Genomic DNA, 21503 nt, shown 5'->3' with positions numbered 1-21503 from the left:
TTATTGAACTAGTTAAGCAGTGATCGAGTTTGGAGTATACTGTGGATCATGATGGTATTTTGTGTTTTCACGGTCGATACTGTGTCCCTAAAGATGATGAGTTAAGACGGATTATTCTTCAGAAGGCTTATAGTAGTCCTTATGCTATGCATCCTGACGGGGACAAAATGTACAATAATCTCAAAGAACGCTACTTTTGGACTGGTATGAAGAAAAATATTTCATATTATGTGGCGAGGTGTTTGACTTGTCAGCAGGTTAAGGCTGAGCACCAGCATCCATCTAGATTGTTACAGTCAATCAAGATTCCTGAGTGGAAATCGAAGCGCATTATGATGGACTTTGTTACTGGTCTTCCTCTAACTCCTTCCAAAAAGGATTCTATTTGGGTGATTGTTGATCGACTCACCAAGTCAGCTCACTTTATCCATATTCGGGTTAATTATTCTTTGGACAAACTGGCTAGATTGTACATTTCTGAGATCGTTAGACTTCATGGTGTTCCGTTGTCTATCATATCTGATCGAGATCCGAGATTCACCTCCAGGTTCTGGAAAGCTTTGCACGAGGCTCTGGGTACTCGTTTGAATTTCAATACAGCTTTTCATCCTCAAACTGATGGATAGTCTGAGCGAGTAATTAAGGTGTTGGAGGATATGTTACGAGGTTGTGTGATTGATTTTCGTGGTAGTTGGGAAGATTTCTTGCCGTTAGCTGAGTTTGCTTACAATAATAGTTATCAGGCGAGTATTCGCATGGCACCGTACGAGGTTCTGTATGGACGTAGATGTCGTACTCCTATATGTTGGACAGAGTTACATGATAGAAAAACTTTGGGTCCAGACTTGGTTCGAGAGACTGAAGATACTGTCAGACTGATCTGTGATCGCTTAAGAGAGGCATTTGATAGGCAGAAGTCATACGCAGATAAGCGACGTAAGAATATCGAGTTTGAGGTTGGAGATAAGTTTTTCTCAAGGTATCTCCATGGAAGAAGGTATTGAGATTTGGACGTAAGGGTAAACTGGGTCCGCGATTTATTGGGTCGTATCGTATTCTGATGAAAGTCGGATCTGTTGCTTATCAACTTGAGTTGCCTCCCCAGCTCAGTCGTATTCATGATGTTTTTCATGTGTCTATGTTGAGGCGATACCGTCCAGATCCAGATCACATCATTCAGGTTGATGAGGTAGAGCTGAGACCTGATTTGTCATATGAGGAGGAACCTGTTCAGGTTTTAGAGAGGGATGAGCGAGTTCTTCGGAATAGGCGTATTCCAATGGTCAAGGTTCAGTGGAGTAATCGTAGCCCCTCAGAAGCTACTTGGGAGACATTGGAGTGAATAGAGGTTCAATTTACTCATCTATTTGTAAAAGGTAAATTTCGAGGACGAAATTTCTTGTAGAGGGGGAGAATTGTAATAACCCGAAAATTTGAAAAAAAAAATAATAATAATTAATTAAATTTGGAGGAGTTAATTAAGTGAATTGGTGAAATGTGGGGACTAAATTAGAAGTTTTTAAAACTTGTAGCTTGTTTTAGAGTTAAAGGAAATTCAGAGACCAAGGCCTGAATTTGCCCTTAAATGTTAGGTATGTTTTTGGTTTATATATATATATATATGTATACGTGGTTTTCTGTTTTCAAAACAGAAAACCACATCCAAAAATCCCCTTCCCCTATGCCAACTTTCGACGCCGATCCTGACGCCGTCCGAATTCTGATTGTCGTTTTGAAAGCACCATCGTGTTTGTTATCGAGTCAGGAACAATCCCCTTAAATTAATTGAAGCGAAACGCTGTCAAACGCCGTGAATTTCAAGTCAAAGCATCGACGTTTTTTTAGCTCGATCGCCTAGAAAATCCTAAACTCATCGCCGATCGTTGCTCCGTTTACGACACCTCCCGCACTATCGTGTTCCTTGTGTCGTTCCGAGTCCGCCGGTATCATCCTCGGTCTCCATAGACAGCGGCGCGTGGGAAGGTGAAGCGGTCAAAGTTTCCGATTTGATGAAATCGAGCTCTCCGCCGTTCAAAAATTTGAACCGATCTTTGTAAGTATCTCAAAATCGCTCAAAATAATTTTTAGAAATTTTTCTGTGAATTTTACGCCACCAGAAACGCCCCTACGCACCGCCACTGCGCGTGTGGAAGGTAGAAATGACCGGTTCAACCGGTTTTTCAAAGTGTTTGACCGGTTTTGACCTGACCCGACCGTTGACCCGACCCGACCCGACCGTTGACCCGACCCGACCGTTGACCGGTGATATTTTGGGAATTAATTCGATTTTGGTGATATTCTGTGAATTAATTCAATTTTGGTGCTATTTTGGGAATTTAATTCGAAAAGGTGCTATTTTGGTAGTTATTTTAAAAAGGGTGCTATTTTTGTAAAATGATTGACAGTTTGTTGACCACCTTTGACCAGAATTTGACCGACTATTAAACAGTCGTTAATCTTTTCCGAGAATACCTATCCTAACAGTTTTCGGCGTCCCGAATTCATTTTTGGGGTCGGTTTCACAAAATTCAAAACCGAAAGTATCCGTATCGTCATTCAAACCCATTGACTTTGATTTTGACTAAGAATTCAAATTTTCAGAAAGTCATACTTTATGTTTTTCGACGTCCTGAATCTGATTCCGAAGTCCGTTTTGCCAAATTATGACCCAAAATTCCTGAATCGAGCTTGTAAAACCAAAAGGCTTAATATTTTAATATTTTGATTATTTAATTGAGATTTGGTCAAGGATTGATTCAATAAAAACATTTTATGAAGGTACTCGTGTTTCACCTGAGCAAGGATCAATTAGGTCCGGTGTTATCCGTTCGTTAGATCAGCCTGAACCGCGTACTACGAGAATTACCCGTAGATTTTCGTATATTATTTAAATAATATTTAGATTATTTATATTAGGATTCCAATATGGATTTTTCAAATTTGTAAGATCTAGCGCTACAGCAGAACGTGATCGACTGACCCAGTAATAGGCTTCCCTATCTGATTTCCCAGACTGTTACAGGTGTGTTTCCTGACAGTGTTATTTTACTGTTTTAAACTATCATATAAATAGTTTATCTGATTTTTGACCTGGATTCTGAAATGATATTTGACCTGAATTTTTATATGATACTTGACATGGACTCTGATTTGTACTTGACCTAAATTATGTTTTAATTTTTGATATATATATATCTGTTATAAGCGGAATATGATTATTTGGGGGGAATAATGTTGGAGGAAGTATACCTGGAGGTTCCTCTGCTGTGTGCTCAGGACCTTATTTTCCGGCTCCTCTGCTGTGTGCTCAGGGCCTTACTGGACTTGTTGGTGGGTGTATGGTTCTGGGGAACCTACACATTTTGGACTTGATGGATGGGGGTAGTATTCATATTTAAAAAAAATAAAACATGTTTGATAACTGATTTTACTGGAATATTTTATTCGTGTTTTTTATACACTGTTTGGAGCACGCTGAGCTTTTTAGCTCATTCTATAGTTTTTACCCTTTTTAAGATAACAACAGACCGTGAACTAGCAGATTTGGCATCAGGGGAAATTAACTACTTATTTTGTACGAACATATATTTCTATATGTTTTTCAGTTATGTTTGGTGACATGTATTTGCTATAGTTTTGGACATATTTGTATTATTAATATTTTGTTCTATATTATATTTAATGTTCTATAAGTTATATAAAAAAAACCTCTGAATGGGATATGTGACCACTTAGGTTTGAGTCTATCTTACAGACTGGGTCTGGGGGGTTACAATTACATATCATAGCTCTATACCTGACACTCGTCTTGTTTCACCTAAGTAGGGGAAAATGTCACACCACTGAGGAATATTGGTTTTCCTCAACATACGATCAGCCATATAATCCATCTCCTCAAACAGTCGCTGTAGCTTTTTCAACCAGCACTCAGCATCTGCAGGGTCAGTTCCAATCTTACCCACGAACACAGTCATCCAAGTAGCATCTGTGGGTTTTCTAAAACTCACAGGAGTTGAACAACAGGGAGATAGAGATAGATTTCATTCGTAATCTTTGATACATTATCAATTCTTCAAGAATTGTTCTAGGAACATTTATTTTTTATCAATACCTTTGTATTTTGTACATCTTTGCATTTATGAATTTGTATCTCTACCTTGTATGATATTATTCAAGCATTTTCACATACATCAATGATGAAAATATGGAAGTAACTCGTGGAGGATTTTGTGATAGAAAACTTAAAAATGGTTAAGGCCACTCCGATTGTATCTATAGAAAGATTGAAAATAATAAATGAGATATTAACATGTGTTACTAGGATCGAGAGAATCCATGAGCAACTTGTTAAAACTCAACAAAAAATTATTGATAAAGAAAAAAATTCAAGAAGAGTCAAGAGATCAGATATCCACATTATTGGAGATGATGAATATTGTTATATATGGAGAGAGTCATCAGAATAACTTGTTGTGCAAGAGAAAGACAAGATTTTGAATGAAGATCTGGATGTTGGTTGTGAGGCCAAATTGACATTAGTAGATGATTAAGAGATTGTTAAGGCGCAAGGTAGCTCAAGTCAGCTTCAAAAATCAGATGTGTTCTTGAAAGACACTGGTAAAACGATGGTGAGTGAGGAAACAATGGAGGACGAAGGTTTTATTATAAGATATGAGCTTCATTAAAAATTAGGGGAATAAAAGAAGTTCAAGTACAAATCAAGAGAGCAAAAATGAACAAGAAATAAAAGAAAAAAGCAACATTTGTTCCAATCCCTGGTTCATACTCAGATTTGTTTCCTTTTCTCTTAAAAAATGCCTTTTAGCGTTAAATTGACCAAGATCCCGTATGTATCAACGACTAAGTTGGCAGGGTACCAAAGACTCGTGTTAATATCACCTTGGTATGTTTGGTCACTTTACGGAGCATTGTTGGCCATATTAAGGGTTTAAGAACTCATTTTGAATGGGTTACTGTGCTTTGAAGATAGAAAGCCTAAATTCCCACGAAGTTTGAGATTTATTGATAGACCTAAAAAGATAGAAGATTAAGAATCCATTTCATCAAAATCGAGCCCTGGTTAAAATCTACAAGGAGATATAAATGAGAATATAGTTCCTCAGAGTTTTCAGTTTCGTACATCCCAATTTTCATGCTAGAAATTACATTCTGAAATGCTTGGAGACAGATGGGTGGCTCCACAGTATATTCTACCACAGTTATTTCCATATCATAGATGGTCTCGTAAGAAGGTTCATTGGAAAATCACACTAAAACCCTAAGGTGTCCCATTAAAGGTTGTGATAGAAGTAATAATGGAATTCAAATCCCTCTTATTTGAAAGTTGAAGGGAATAAGGAAAAGAGCAAGGGTATTAAGATCCCAAATTCAGAAATACCTCACCCATTAGAGATTAGCATAACTAAACCAAAGGAAGACCACTTTGTTGAAGAAAAGAAGAATGAAGATCGAAGCAAGACGGTTAAAGGATAGGTAATCCGAGATTAACCTATCCTTCTAAGAACAAATTGGTCAGATATAACCCTCAAGGCCTCTTAGACACCGATTTAAGACTTTTTGGAAGCAAGTGGGGTGTTAGAGGGTAAGGACCTGGATCAAATCTAGTCAAGTACCCAAATATATGATAAGTAATGGGACATTCTGATACAAATTAAGAAGAAACTATGTCATCCATCATGAAGCTTTACTACACTTGCTTGAACTTGTTTTTGATTCTTTCTTGTTTTCTTAAATATTTTTTTAAATAGTTTGATGCTTGAACTTATGTCATCTTCTAAGGTTATGAGCAATGGATCAAATTTTAATCTTGTAGTTCTTTAAATATCAAATGAATTAAAGATTCTTCTAATTCTTCAAGAATAATAGATCTTTGACAAATGGCAAGATTAGACCCCTCATATCCTATCCAAAGTCAAAAGTACAATCATTTGATTCTATACCTAAAATAATTTATGATCACTACCAAAAGGCCAAACCTTGATATCACATTCCTTTGAAACTCCAATGTCATCCCTTATCATTTTCAAGGCACCAAATTCACATTCTTACCTGCTTAAGCAGAGCCAATCTAAACATTACATTTCTCCAAATATATGACTTCAAAGTCGCACCCCCGCCTTTTTAGACGCAAAACCAAAATTTTTCAACCTCAATAAAACTTGAAGGCATTGAGTACAAGATGTCCACTTGTGCGTGAATCTTCCTACAAGTAAACAAGATAGGGCATCCTGGATCAACTTTTCAGAGATAAGCTTGAATAATTGGGGCATACCAGGAGTGAAGAGAAGAAGAAGAAATAAATGGTATAATTGAGATAATTCTATCATGCATTATTACATTGTTTTCATGTGAATAAAAGTTAATCCTAAGTATTCATCCCTTAGAGAAACCTTTTTTTCAAGTACTTCTGTGTATGGAATGATTAACGACCTTCTTTCATTTATCCCTTCACAAAAAGAGAAAATATATCATTTGTTGTCCCCATTTGAGCCTAGAATATTTTTTTGATTCAACCCTAACCAAGGATCATCCTCCACAATGGGAGGCAAGGTGAAGGAAATATGCTCGTATGAATGAATTCTATTAATCCAGATTTTATTACAAGGACAACTCATTGTGAAATAAAGTGAAATAATAAGGTATCGCAAGGTGAACCAAATATAAAGTGCTCGAAGATGAAATTAAGTTAAGAACACCTAAGGATGTTCCAAGTACAACAAATAATTGACGGATTCTCCAAATAAAAAGAGCAAATAATGCATTCAAAGTGAAGTTCAAAGTACATCAATGAAGAGGACAAGAAGTACAAGCATTGAGCCCTCAAAATAAAATGACTCAATCATCAAACCATAAACTTGATCAAGTACATCTGGTTCAAAGATCGATATTCAATAAGAAGATTAAGAAACACCAAAGGTATAAAAAATAGAGATGAACTATAGGGTGAAAACCAAAAAACGGGTAGTCTAGATGGATCCAAAAAAATAAAGAAAATAAAAGACAAGTTGCAAGCAGATTCAAATCGGGCAAGACAATATTGAAGGAATTAGAAAGAATTAATCATTGGTTCGATCACCCTTAAACACTTTTTTGGGCCTATATATTTATTTCTTTCATAACTATAAACCATGGCCTACGTTACATGACTGAAAAGTCCCTTCTAATCATACATGGAAGAGATTATCATCATATTTCATTCTGCCTCTCAGGGTTAATTTTTATTTGAAAAAAAAGGTTTTCCAAAATCGTTAATGCATAGGAAAAATAATAAAGGGGTTCAAAACATAAATTCAAAATGAAGTCTTGAAACCAAAGGATGGTTCGAGTTGAAAACCTGAAAAGGCGAATCGAATTTGAAAAATTGTGCATTTATTGTATAGTAGGTGGTCATATACATCTCTTGATAAAGTTCCATACCACATAAAAATACTCACAAAAGTTGGGAACCAGTGAACATTTCCAGAAGATGAGCGTAATGACTACTTCATTAGAACACCAGATTCAAGAATATTAGATCTTAACAAAAAAAGGAAACCTAAAACACTTTGCCTTCCCAAATCAACCTAAGCCTTAAAATTAACATTAATATTGACACTTGTCAAATGGATATAATTTTTGAAGGATTAAAAGAGTAGTTAACTTATTTGATAGCCACTGAACTCTTGTTTTATAATTTGTTTCAATTATGAGCCCAAAGAAAGTGTCACCATTTTTAAAACTTCTTAATCAAACTTTTTCACATTTTGGAAAATGAAGGAGAAAGGAAAACATTTTCAAATAGGACAATCTCTAGAGAATGAAGGAGGTCATTGAAGTTGATGAGGCTTATTTTGCCTCAAATGAACAAGTAAAGCAGCAAACAAAAGCCAAAATAAGGAAAATAAAAAAGCACGAGAATGAGGCCATTCAAAGCTAAATTTCTTGTTATTCAAGTAAGGATGAGTCACGAAATATTCACATTGGGACATTTAACAAAAACCCGATCATGTTGAGATAGCAAGAATCAGATCAAGAAGATATTGAAGATGAGTTTCGTTGCTTAAGATGACAGGGGCAGAATATGAAGACAATAAGAGCTTACTTTGGAAAAGAAAACTATTCATGCTTTAGTTAGTAGAAGGGTCCTAAGAAACAATCCTGATTGAGCAATTGAGTCAGGGGAAAACATGGCGTTCAACCAGAAGACTCTCGAGCAGGTTGTTTTTTTAAAATGAAAAAGTCAAACCCAAATGATAGATGCAACACTGGTGGAACGAAATAGAGTCTCATCAAAGAAATGATGCAATGATTTTTTTCTAGATAGCATACATTATTTAAAAAGAGTTTATAAAGTTGGCAAAGACTTAAGTTCACAATTTCATGTTGAACAAGAAGATTTCAACAAAGAATTAATCCACATATTCATTTTTGAAAGAAAACTCAACAAAAACTTCAAGACCTTCGGGTCATTACCTTCAGGTATTTTAAATTCAGTTGTCACTAAAATATGATAACCTTTTGCAGAGTCGATTCCATCACATAAGGAGGTGGATCAACATTTACAATTGAAGGGTTCATAATGAGAAGAACTCATCCGATGATGGATAAGAAGTTCTTAATGAGAAGAACTTGCTCAACCTCGGCTTATCCATAACATAAGGAATTATATCAGTATCACCCTTTTGTTCGATTCCAATACATAAGGAGTTGGATCAGCATCATCATGTTTCTAGATTCCATCACATAAGGAGTTGGATCAGTATCACCATCTTGCTCAATTTCATCACATAAAGAGTTGGATCAGTGTCATCTCGCTTGAGATAGTTTCCCTCGAAACTCAAAATCATTTCATTTAAGATTTTATCTTACTTGATATTTTTTTTATTAAAACATATTTAATCTCACCTGAGAGTGTTTTCCTTAAAATAAATTTTATCTCACTTGAAAGAGTCTCTCTTGAAACAATTTTCCCCCCACTCAGGCAATTTTCTCAGTTTTACATAAAATCATTTCCTTTGACAATCAGATTTCATTTCTCTTGAGATAAAAATATAATTTTCAGTCTCACATGAGACAACATTATTTCTAAATAATAAATAAATGACAAATAAAACCTTATATATGCTAAGTAAGGGTAATCATGTCTTTTGCATGTTCATCATGTATGAGAATGTGGCAAACCAAGTGAGAAAGGTTCATATTTAGAGGAGCATATCAGTAAATTGAAAAGACCAACATATGTGAGATTGGAGTTTTTAGATGCATGGAGGCAAGTCTTTCAATTGAAAGATGGGGCAACAAAAAATCAACGAATGATGTTGGAGTTGCATGGAGTCGTGATTAAATCAAAACAAATTTTGTCATTATTTGTCTTTGCTTCATTCTTGTTACACACTAATGGAAAAGAGGGGCAGATGTAATAACCTAATTTTTTAGGTAGTTCAAATTGGATGAAAACAACCAAAGACCAGTTTAAGAGGGTTCGTGCGCTAATTCGAGTGTCATTGGTGGCATTAGAGGCTTGCTTTAGCTTAGTGGAATTCATTTGGTTTGATGACCATGTGTTACTTAAGGAAGTCGAAGCCAATATAGGTTTCTTTTACCTTTTCCATTTAAAATCAAATCCAAATAAAAAGTCCATACATGTACCAAAATATATGTCCATTTATAAACCCCAAAAGTCCAAATGTCCACATTACAAACAAATCCATCATTAAATAACTCATTACATTTAACCAAAACCCATTTACCCGCAATTCAACCCATTATCTTAACCCATTACATATGACCTAAATGGAGACCCAATCAACCTAAATTTCTACCTGATTACAACAAACCCAAATAAATTTTAAATTCCATCTACGGGCTCAAATTTAAATGACTTACGTCCAACAACCACAAAAATTACGGTTTCAACCCTAAACGCCCTAACATTTGTGACTAGCGCTGCAAAGCTCCCTAGCATTTAAGTTCCTATCTCCATGTTTTTTATATTTATTATTATTTTATAATTTTGATACACTGTTTCATTTTATTGCAATTTTATCACTATTTTTCTATTTATGTGCAATTTAAGTCCCTATTAATTTATAGCTATTCCCTAAATTAATTATATTATTAATTACCTCTAATTATAATTAGTTTATTAGATTTATACTTGTAATTATTAATTTTTAATTAGATTTGTATTAACATATTTAGTTTTTTTATTTATGTATTCAAATGCATATTTGTTGTTGTTTTTATATATTAGTTTCAATTACTTCTAATGTACTTTATTTTAAGTTTAATCCTTTCCTTAATTAGATAGATTATTATTTTCTTTGATTAAATAAAATTTTAGGAATAATAATTTAGTTTCATTTTCTTTAAATTAGACTTTGAATTTAACTCTTAAATTTAGATTTCTTACACTTTAGTCTCTGAACTTCTTAATTCAGAGAATAATTCGATTTGGCCCTATCATAAAATGCTCGATGGTCCATTTTGATTATTCGACTCAATAATTTGTTAAAATAAATTAGGATTAAGATTAGAACCTCCACTTTAGACTTAATTTCGCTCTAGTCCCTTAATTTAGGGAATAATTCGATTTGACTCTCGTATTAAAATGTTCGAGGGTCCATTTTGACTATTCGATTCAATAAATAGTTAAAATCAATTAGGATTAATATTAGAGCCTCCATTTTTAGGTTTAGTCTTCTAGGTTCTTTAAATTTCAAATTTTGACACTCTATGATAGAGGATAACTTTAATTAATCCACTAGCATAATTAGGTTTTTAAATGATTTTTTTGTTTGTATCTTGGTTTTAAAATAATAAGACAATGTTTATTTATCAAGGAATTAATAGTGTATCATCCGCGTTATATTCATGGGTGACCATTAATAACCACTAAATTAAATCAACATCTTTTTCAAAACTCCATGTCATGATTTCTTAAACTTTAAGGCAATGTTTGTTTACTTAGATCAATAACAAAACTTTAGCATTAAATGTTTGAGGTAGTCATTATTGGTCTTAGTAAACCGACATCCTTTTTCAAACTTAGTATCCATAATGATTTTAAGTTGAATAAAACCTATAACTCAAAATTTTCAATTTTAAATATAGGGTAATTGATTAGGTATCAATTTCTAGGCACTATGGGGTGTTAATCATTCCTACATATAATCGACTTCTGAACCTGATTTATGGTTTTCACAGACCTAAAATTTTGGTATACTTTGATAAAATAAAATATTTTATTAAAATTACCTTATTTTAAGTGTACCAGTCACACCTTAAATGATTGGTGACGACTTCCAACATTACATAATTTTTTTAAAAAAACCTCCATCATTGTAACTTATCGGGTTTTACCCCAAGGACCCGTTGCGACATAAATACAACAATGTTTATCAGGAATCGAACATGTTAGTGCAATAAATAATACAAAACATGACTTTCGAGTCAGAATTTAACAAAGCATACTGCAAAAATAAACTCAGGACGTAAAAAACCATAAGTGTAGGGATCAACGAAAAAAGTCAATTGTCAAAGTCAACGATCAACAATCATACTAGTTTAGTTAAACTGGTTCAGTCAGATTAGTTTAGTTTAGTTAGACTGGTTCAGTCAGATTAGTTTAGTTAGACTGGTTTCGTCAGACCAAATCAACAACCTGAACCGATTGAAACTCTCTCACACAGGCAATGACGGCACGTGTGGTACTTAAAGACCCATAGCCCGAATCGAACAAAAACTTTCATAATTATATTTTAAGACAGGATGAGTCACTTACGAACGTTTCCAGAATACGGGGTGAAAGGCGAAATATGAGCATCAGACGAATCGATTGGTGTTGGTGGTGTCAACCACGGTAACCTGGACGAACCAAACAAGAAGATTTGAAATAGGCGACAGAGAGAATTAATGGCCTAAGCGGCGGTTTGAAAAAAATGGAGGGAAAAAGAAAAGAGAAAATGGAGTTTTTATTACCTTAAAAACACTTGGATAAATAACACACAAGTCCTTACACTTCTAAACATTCACAATTTGAACCCAAGCTTAATTAAAACATTCAATTTAACCCTTACGAATTTGAGATGTGACAGATTCAACACAATCGAAATAGAATTAAAAATCCAATAAATAGAACTAATCCCACCATGAAAGTAGCATTAACAATCTAAACATGCAATTTAAAAAAAAAATAGTTAAAACCTTTACAATACAATTATAAATAGCGAAGAATAGAAGTTTAAATGGGAAAAGAATTAGCACAACTAAATTCATTGCCCTACCAAATCTAAGCTATCACAGCTTTTTTCTATATGCTTAATTGTTCCTCTCTAGGCAAGCTCTGAACGGTGTCCGACCACCGTCCCGGAGAATGGTCGCTACTGTTTGACGATACATGAGCCTCAGCCCTCACATCTTTTATCATCTTCAAAACTTCCCTCATTGCAGGCCGGTTATCCGGTGCAATCACAACGCAGGCCATTGCAACGTTCAAGAGAGCTTGAAGCTTCCCTTCGGATGCTTCATTACCAGAGTTAGGCTCATCGCCGGACTCGGTCTCCTCTTCTCGGACTGTCCGTACCCATGTAGGAATATCCAATCCGTGTTCTTCAACAAGGTCCTGAAATGGAGTTTTGCCTGTTAAGAGCTCCAGGAGAAGAACACCGAAGCTGTAAACATCGGCCGGTTGAGTCGATGATTTCCGGATGTCCCTGCATTCGGGTGCCTTGTAGAAAAATGTAGCGGCACTGGGTTCTTCAATCGAGTCCGGATCTCGAAACATAGTGAGACTGTAATCCGTGAGACAAGATTCGAAATCAGGACCTAGTAACACATTAGAGGATTTCAAATTCCCGTGAGTTAAGCCTGGATTTTGGTGAATGTAAAGCAATCCAGTAGCTAAATCCTCAGCTATTTTCAGACATGATGTCCAATGAAGAGGCTTTCCACCACCACAAGTTCTCGTTCCTACAAGGAAAGCCAAAACAAAATAGGTTAAAACTTGAGGGGGCGTGTTATTATATATGTTAAAATTTGGATCTCAAACAAAACATATTCGAATATCAGTACGAAAATATAGTTCTTTAAATGTATATAAAAATAGAGTAAATTATATATCTAGTCACTCACTCATTTCTACAATTTAGTTTTGGTCACTAAACTATTTTTTTAAATCTTACCTAACGTTATATTTTTATTCTATTTTGGTCACCTACTATTAAAAAATAAAAGTAACCATTGATTTGATAATTTTTTAACTTTTTTCATTGATGACATGATAACATGTCAGTGTCATCATTAGTTTTAAACAGTAGATTATCAAAACAACACTGTTAAGTGTGACTTTGAAAAAAGAATAATTAGATGATTAAAATAAAACTATGAACACATACGAATGACTAAATACATAGTTTATCCTAAAATATTAAATATATATTATAAAAGATACATACTTATATTGAATAGAACAAGTTGGAATGTAAAATAATGCAGAGTGGGGCAACCGACAACAATAACATGCTGGAGTGGTCAGACTCAACAAGTATGAGTTGTCAAATTATCGAAATTCAGCTCAACAAGAAATTTAACTTTTTCTCCTTTAGATAAAGAAACAAATAAATTATTATGGCAAAACAGTTTAAAATAAAAACTGAATTCTGTCACCTAGTGAAAAAAGTAGTAAAAAATTAAGGATTTGAATTGAGTATTAATTTTTAAAACTAATTATGGGAAATAATTAGCAGATTTCAAATTAACCAACAATTTAGGAGACATCGGGAGTTGATAGAGTAAAATAAGAGAATAACTATTATTGCATATTATGCCCCAAAACACATGCTTTTCAACTATTTGACTTCCCGTTTATTGTTCCCAAAGTCCACGGTTCAAAAAGAAGAAAACTGCTTAAAAGAGACTAAAAAACACACTGAAACAAGAAGGGTTATAAATTATTCAAATTTAATATTTCCAAATAAATTAAATTTGAGTCTTTTATATGTTAAATTCAATTCAATATATTATTTTAATTAAATAATCTTAAAAATAAAACACATAGGAAACATAAATAATCAAATAAATGAAATTCGAGAGAGTCACCGACATACCGTGGATGAGAGAATAGAGGCTTCCGTTGGGGAAATAATCGTATACGAGCAAGCGTTCCTCTTTGGCTTGGAAATAAGCTCTGAGTGGGACCAAGTTAGGATGTCTGAGCCGTCCAATCAGATCCATGTGTCTCTTAAACTCCACTAATCTAGGATATCTGGCATCTTTCAACCTTTTGACGGTCACGATGTACCCGGATTCCATCACGGCCTTGTACGTGCTCCCCGTCGTACCCCTCCCCAATGTTTCCGCCGACGCCTTCAGCAGATCTTCTAAGCTGTAATTCATTTGCTGATCGCCAGTGCCCAAGAACATCAAACTCCCCAGACCCTCGCTCTCCCAAAACCCCCCTTGTTTCCCACTGTTATTACTTCCCATGCCACCACTCCCCCCGCCGCCGCCGCTCACCGCCTCGTCTCCCTCCATCCCTTCCACATTAGCAACCCCTTTGCTTTTAACAACATTTCCCTTTCTTCTCCTTTTGCAAGCAAAACACACCAAAAACACACAAATGAGTAGCAGAGAAAACCCGCCCGCAACGCTTCCTATCATTATCTTGAACAAACTGGAATGCTTTCTCGATTTGGGGCTCGAAACATTGGGGTAAACCGGACTCATCGCCGGCCCGATATTGACCGCCCGGCAAGGGTTTTCAATCTGTTCGCCGCAAAGATCAATGTTACCAGAAAACGAAGAAATGTTGAACCGAACCAGAGCTGAGGTCACAGGGATTTGACCCTGGAGTTGGTTGTTTGAAACGTTGAAGAATCTAAGACCGGTTTGGTTCAAAGCCGGGATTGTACCTTTGAACTCATTGTCTTGCAAGTAAAGAGTGTACAACCGTTTGAGGTTGAGTAAAGAAGCCGGAATCGGACCGGTGATTCGATTACCGGACAAAACAATGGTTTTCAACCGATGTAACCGTGTAATGGATTCTGGGAATTGGCCGGTGAAGTTGTTGTCGTTGAGAAAAAGTGATTTGAGATTGACTAAGCCGGAAAGGTCAGGGATTTGGCCGGAAATGGAGTTGCTTTTGAAACTGAGAACCCGGAGTTGATCCAAGCGGTTCAAGCTCTGTTCGTCTAAAGAACCAGTCAAGTTCAAGTGTTCCAAAACGAGTTTGGTAACTCGTCCGTTTAAGCATTCCTTGATTCCTTTCCATGCACATGCATCGGTCCCTTTCCATGGCAATGAGTTGAAAGGATCAATGGCCGATTTCAAAGCTAAAAGTGCCTCCGCATCCCCTGATCTGACCACCGCAACAAGAGAAACGAAAATGGTTAATCCTAAGTAGGGAATAAACCAGTACCTTGACACAAAAGCTTCCATTTTTTGACCCCGTGATCTTCAACTCATCGTATTTAAAACAATTGCTTTCCAAAAATAAAACATCCTAAATCACAGCCCGAACTCGGGATTTGGAGCGGCTACATTGGCATGGCAATGGCGAAGTAGGTTCTACTACTGTCCTGTCTCCAACTCGTTATTTGCAAAACTCACGGACAACGCAGCGTAATCTTCACGTGAAATCTCAGACCATAAATATTTTAATCCATTGTTTGAATTAAATAAACTTTTTTTTAAAAAGGACTAATTTTTTTTTAATTATTTTGGGCTGCTCAAACGTCGTTTACCGTTGTTGGAACTTGGGAAATCTTGGGATCCAATATTTCCCCCCATTTTCATTTGATAATTTGTTGAATGACACAGAAAGCTGGCATTTTCTTTCTCACTCTGCAAAAACCAGCAACAACCCAGAATTTGAAAATCTTCAATCAAATGATTGAAGCAACCAAAAATCTTTAAAAAAATGGAAAAGAATTTTACCCAATGCCAGATAGCATCAAAAACAGTAAGAACACCATCTTTTGTCAGATCAAAATCATTTTTTTCTTTGAAAAAAAACAAAGACTTGAGAAAGACAAAAACAGGGAAGGAGTTAAGAGGGAGAGAGAATAGATGTACCTGTGTTGAATGCAATAAGTCGATAGAGAGAGACAGCAGACTAGAGAAATGGGTGAGGGAATTGAAAGCCAATGCCGAAGAAGAGAGGCAGTAACAATGTTGAATTTCTCGTGCCATTCAAAAGATGCTTAATTGCCTGACATATGTATTATTTATTGAGATACACGTGGCGAAAGTTGTTTCATGAAAACTGAGCTTCCTCTTTTATTTATATCGTTTTTTTAATATTTTATGTTTTAAAAATAAATTAAAGTATTTATATCTTAATATTTTATAAGAATTATTAGGTTAATTTACCATAATAATAATTTTTAAACTTTTTTATTGGAATGACACTTAAACAATATTTTATTGAAGTAATATTATTTTGGTAAAGATATGTGTACGTAATAACGCATACCAAAACTGCTGTATATAATTCTTCCAACTCTACCTCCTTATATTCATCTGCATCACCATAATGTAACTTCCAACCTATGGCTGCCATATGTTCCCTAACAACTGCTAAACTAACTGTGTAAGAACAAATAAATGATATAAACCATAAAAGCAACAAAAGGATCGAAATAAATATTTTAATCCATTGTTTGAATTAAATGCCAAAACTGAGATGTAATTGCACGACTATTGAACACATATAATTTTGTTATACGGAAGACCAAATATATTTAATCAAGTTATTTATTTTTGTTTATCCATAATTTTTTAGGTTATGACTTTTAGATTTACTAAAAGCACTCTTATTCTTTCTTCTAGACTCTCTTGTTCCCCTCCCCTCAAAACAAGATTAAAATTAGATTTAAAATTTAATAAAAAATTATTATATAGAAGACATTAAAAATTTTCAAAGTCTTCTAAACACTAAAAAATCTCATTAGTTGGTATGTAATTGTTTGTATTTCTTGTGCTTAGAGACTTTTTGGTTACACATATTTATAGTTGTTGCTCTCATATATGGATTGAAAGGAATGAATTAATGGGAGTAGTCGCCTCATGAAAAATTCAAATTAGTATATATTTTTAGTATTTTTTTGTATTTTTAATTGACAATTTTTTCGTCTCTAGAATTTTGTAAGTTCTCTCATTCCTAAGATTTTAAATGTTCGTCCTCTAATTTAAAATCATATGGTAGTACCTATACTTACTCCATCAGAAACCACTTAACTCCAGTCTATAACTTTTTTTTTATTAAGCTAAAGTAATTACAAAGTAATATTTATTCTAAATATTCTCAATCATTTGACAAATGAACGTTAAATAACCCTTACTGCAGTTGCTTGAACTCAGAACCTCTAAGAATAACAACTATATCTTCGATCAATGAAATAATTTGATTCTTGCAACCTCATGTCAACTACGTCACAACAAAACTGATCACATTCACAATGTGAAAATGCCCTAAAACCATAAGGCAATAATCAAACATTCTCTCATTTGATATGTATGGCCAATTAATACCTAGCATCGAAACATAATGCACGAAAAATAACGATATTTTTATTAAATTTTTAGTAATATCTTTTATGTATTACAATATTAAACTTAATATTTATTCTAGGTCCAAACTTTAGTGACATTTTTTGAAATAATAAAACAAATGTGTACACAAATAAAAGATGAGAACATCAAACTCAATATATTTTTTATAACCATTCTTACAGTAAAATTTACAAGGTGATTATATTATTCGTAAATATGTATGATGATATGCCTCCAGTCAAAAGATCAACTAATATTTGCGTAATATTAATGTGTTGAGTGATTACTTTTCTTTAACACGTTTACTTATAGCTTGTATATACTCGGATTTTGATTCCAATATCAGAGGTGCGGGTTTCATAATAATTTGATTCCTATACCTTCGAATGTAACAAAATATTCCTTTCATTTGAAAGATCTCAAATCTCAAATATTACATAAATTCAACAGAGTTTGTAAACATATGCTGACAACTCTGATACTTTGTTTATATTAATACAATTAATCAAATTTTCCTAAAAATAAATCAAATTTGTTTGTGATGTATATATAAGTAATTACATCCTATTGCATCTTTCAACTTTGTTCTCCATCTTGTGTTAATCACAAGTTACCGGACCAATCATAATCTTGATAGATAACGTTAATTTTCTCGTCATCATCAGCCAAAAGATGTGACAAAAGCCCCGACTGTGTAGGTTCCAAGTATTTTATTACCCATTTCAGGGTTTCTTTCTGTGGTCCAAAATCTTCATTATACCTGCATATATATGTCATTAAGTTTAGTTAATTGTTGAACATTCTTTTAAATAGTATGAGTGATTATAACATAGTATCTGTAAAAAAACTATAGCCATTCATAATGCGCACACTCTGCATACATAGCTCCTTTACAACTGATGTCACTCATTGAATTCTCCTAATATTGTGGACAGTTTTGAATGTACTTAAATATAATTAAAAAAATAACAAACTTACCATTTGATTATTCGAGTTAAAAAAACGGTCCTCGTATCCATGTCGAACCCTATTGCTCCCCTCTTGAAATACTCCTTTGCAGCACATTTCAATTGATCTTCAACGCCGTCGGCTGTGAAAAACCTCACTGCAGGACTTGACCTCGTCGCATTGCATAGTCCAAAATGTATCAATGGATTCACTTTTGGCGGAACCAACTGTAATTTTAATATAAAATAAATAATAATAGAAAGTTTAAAAATTGAATCATATTAGGGTCAGGATGTTGGGGATGCTATGATATGAATACAATTCAATATTATGAGTATGATGTTTCGTTAGTACCTCTAAGCGGCGGTCGCCTTTGCTAAAGGGTCGGATGAAAGAATTGGGGGAGGTGCGATTGTGTCGAAGGGTGCCGTTGACGATAACATTGAGGGAGTAAGGGTATCCTCCGACGAGGTAGAGAAACTCGTTGAAAAAGGCTCTTTTATCCAGTATTCCTTCGGGATGTCCGATGCTAATGACGGCATGGATGGCCATGGCGTTGTGTAAGTTCAAGAAGAAGGCTAGCCTTTCATTTGGAGTGAGTAGTTTCATGTTTACCCTTTGCAGATCTCGAGCCACATTCAAGAATCTAGGAAAAATAAAATGAAATATATTATAGTGGGCTAGGGGTATTGGTGGAGTATATAAAAACGAAAAGAAAAGAAGAAGAAACCTGCGGAATTCTTCACTTTTGTCGATGGCATGATAATTAACATGGAGCCTGTCATCTGACGCGTAAGCTTCGAGAATGGCAAGCATTAACTTGGAAAGCCTATCGGCAAGGAAAGATGCAGATTTGGGCTCACAATCATTGGTTGAAATTCGATAATTGAAGCATCCCATAATATACGGCTCGTGTTCTAGGAATCTATAATAGTGGTTTCCTTCTTCAAACTCATTCTCTCTACAACACAAGATTCGACGTTAAAACATAAATTTATAGATTTTAACGAAACATTCAATTCTATGTATTTCTTCTTACCCGAAGACATGGTGGAAGAAGTGCTTATGACCCATACGCTTTGCAGTCATAATGGCCTATTTTATTTTATAAAAGGATTGATCATAAATATGTAAATGATGGAGTTTTTAATTATTAGATACAGTAATAAAAGAAAATAAATTTTTACCTTCTTCCTGCTGCAGTCCAGAAACTCGATAGTGGCTTCCAACAAATCAGCGCCGGAGAAACAATTCTTCACCATTTGCATCCTAAGCAACCGATCATGAATCGGCAAACTCCGCCTCAGGTACCTCACTGTCTCCACCAAGTCATCGTCTTCGTCTTCCTCGTCATTCACACCGTAAACAGGTACCGCTGGTGCTCCTTCAGGGCACCTATCCCCGACCAACTCCGTCAGCTTCGCCTCGTAATCCTGGCTCTCTTTCAGTTTTATCAACGCCGGCAATCCCCCCAACCACTTGTCGTTAAAGAAAATCTGGGGCGTATCCGATCTCCCGGTTCTCTCCATCAGTTCCTTCTCACGTTTGGGGAACACGTCGATGTTGATTTCGACGTACACGAGCCCTTTCTCTCTGAAGAAATGGCGGACGGCGGTGCAATCTCTGCAGTTCGATCTCGTGAAAAATGATATCCGGCCTCTTAGATCGAGGCTGAGCCGTTCGGCTTCGGTTTTCAGCTTCACTATCACTTTGACTCCCGGGATTTTGAACTCTGTCACCTCAAAGTTGAGCGAATCGTCTTTCACGAACATGTCGCTGTCGTCTTTTAGAGACGACAATCGTCTGACGATTGACGCCGAGAAACTGTTGCTCCGTTCGGTGATGTATTTGCCAATCGATGGTATTGTTTCGGCGATGGACAACGATTGCGAACGTTCACCTTTCGGCGTCGACGTGGGCGGCGGCGGCGGCGGCAGGGTTTCAGGTTTGGGGAGGTGGGCTTGTGATTTGATGGCGGGCAAGTAATGATTACATGCATTGCCGTATAATTTAGGGCTACTTATATCCTTATCATTATTATATTCTTGGATTTTGATGGAATTTGAAGTGGCTACTTCCTTTTCTTCTTTCCCTGGCATAGCCATAACCTCCTCTTTCTCTTTCTCTTGGTTGGTTTTTTCGATCTCGACGTCGACAAAGTATCCGCCATCTTTATCAACGGATACTGCGGTTGGTTCCTTTTGGCAGCCATCTTCAACAGAGGCGGACACGTCTTGAAAAACTTCGTCAACTTTGTGTTGCTCAGACGAGTCCATTTTAATTCGATTGTAAAGAAAAAAAATACACAAATCATGAAAGGAAAGAACGTGCTTATATATATTCAAAGAAGAAGGAAGATGGAGAGAGCGATGAAAACGGAAAGAGTTAATGGAAGGCAAATTAGAAGCCAATGGCAATGGTGGGCATTGTCAATAGGTTTTTGAGTTCAGTTAAAAAAGGATTATCCACTTGTTTTAAGGCTAAATCTTTGAAATATAATTATTAGAAATAGAAATGTAAAAATAAATGATTTACGTACCAAGTAAGCAGCATTCACTAAAATATAATTTTAGTGTCAAATTTATTCAATCTTTGGTCGTTTCAGCCTCGGCTGATTATCCACAAGCGAAGGCCTCACTACCTTATTGCTGCAGCATATTATATCGTTAATTTGGTTAAACAAATGGGAAACAAAAATTATGTTTATAACAATGAATTTAATGCAATCACAATACATACATAATTAATAATTCATAAAACCTTTTTAATACTTCCATTAACAATGATTATCATTCTTTTGCTCTAGGTGAGTCAATAACAGTACATACATATTACCTACACAAGAACGATCAATCATAAGCGCAATAATTATAGAAGCAAGTGATTATATTTACCTAATTAAAGTTATTATGCTTTGTGAATGTATCGAATGACTTCATTAGTTAAAGGACTATAATTTTTTTAAGATTTTGAGACCAAGTAGCCGCGTCTGTAACTGTAGGGTA

At 35.1% G+C, this 21503-nt stretch overlaps 2 protein-coding genes across 2 annotated transcripts; both read right to left on the bottom strand.

Annotated features, from left to right (window-relative positions):
• Positions 1-12121: 12121 nt before the first annotated feature.
• Positions 12122-15435, bottom strand: LOC120187628 (inactive leucine-rich repeat receptor-like serine/threonine-protein kinase At1g60630). The gene is made up of 2 exons (XM_039191309.1): positions 14106-15435; positions 12122-12969 (listed from the first exon to the last, which is right to left on the bottom strand). The coding sequence occupies exons 1-2, from the start codon at positions 15433-15435 to the stop codon at positions 12311-12313; spliced, it is 1989 nt and encodes a 662-aa protein (XP_039047240.1). The 3' UTR covers positions 12122-12310.
• Positions 15436-15567: 132 nt separating this feature from the next.
• Positions 15568-20774, bottom strand: LOC120187627. The gene is made up of 10 exons (XM_039191307.1): positions 19686-20774; positions 19538-19593; positions 19229-19459; positions 18853-19144; positions 18529-18725; positions 18165-18310; positions 16472-16584; positions 15934-16071; positions 15741-15840; positions 15568-15623 (listed from the first exon to the last, which is right to left on the bottom strand). Exons 1-10 carry the CDS (start codon positions 20772-20774, stop codon positions 15568-15570), a joined length of 2418 nt encoding a protein of 805 aa, XP_039047238.1.
• Positions 20775-21503: the final 729 nt, after the last annotated feature.

This window comes from Hibiscus syriacus, unplaced genomic scaffold (genome assembly GCF_006381635.1).
Source record: "Hibiscus syriacus cultivar Baekdansim isolate YM2019G1 unplaced genomic scaffold, ASM638163v2 tig00113725_pilon, whole genome shotgun sequence".
Taxonomy (NCBI): Eukaryota; Viridiplantae; Streptophyta; class Magnoliopsida; order Malvales; family Malvaceae; genus Hibiscus; species Hibiscus syriacus.
This window is presented reverse-complemented; position numbering and strand designations above follow the sequence as displayed.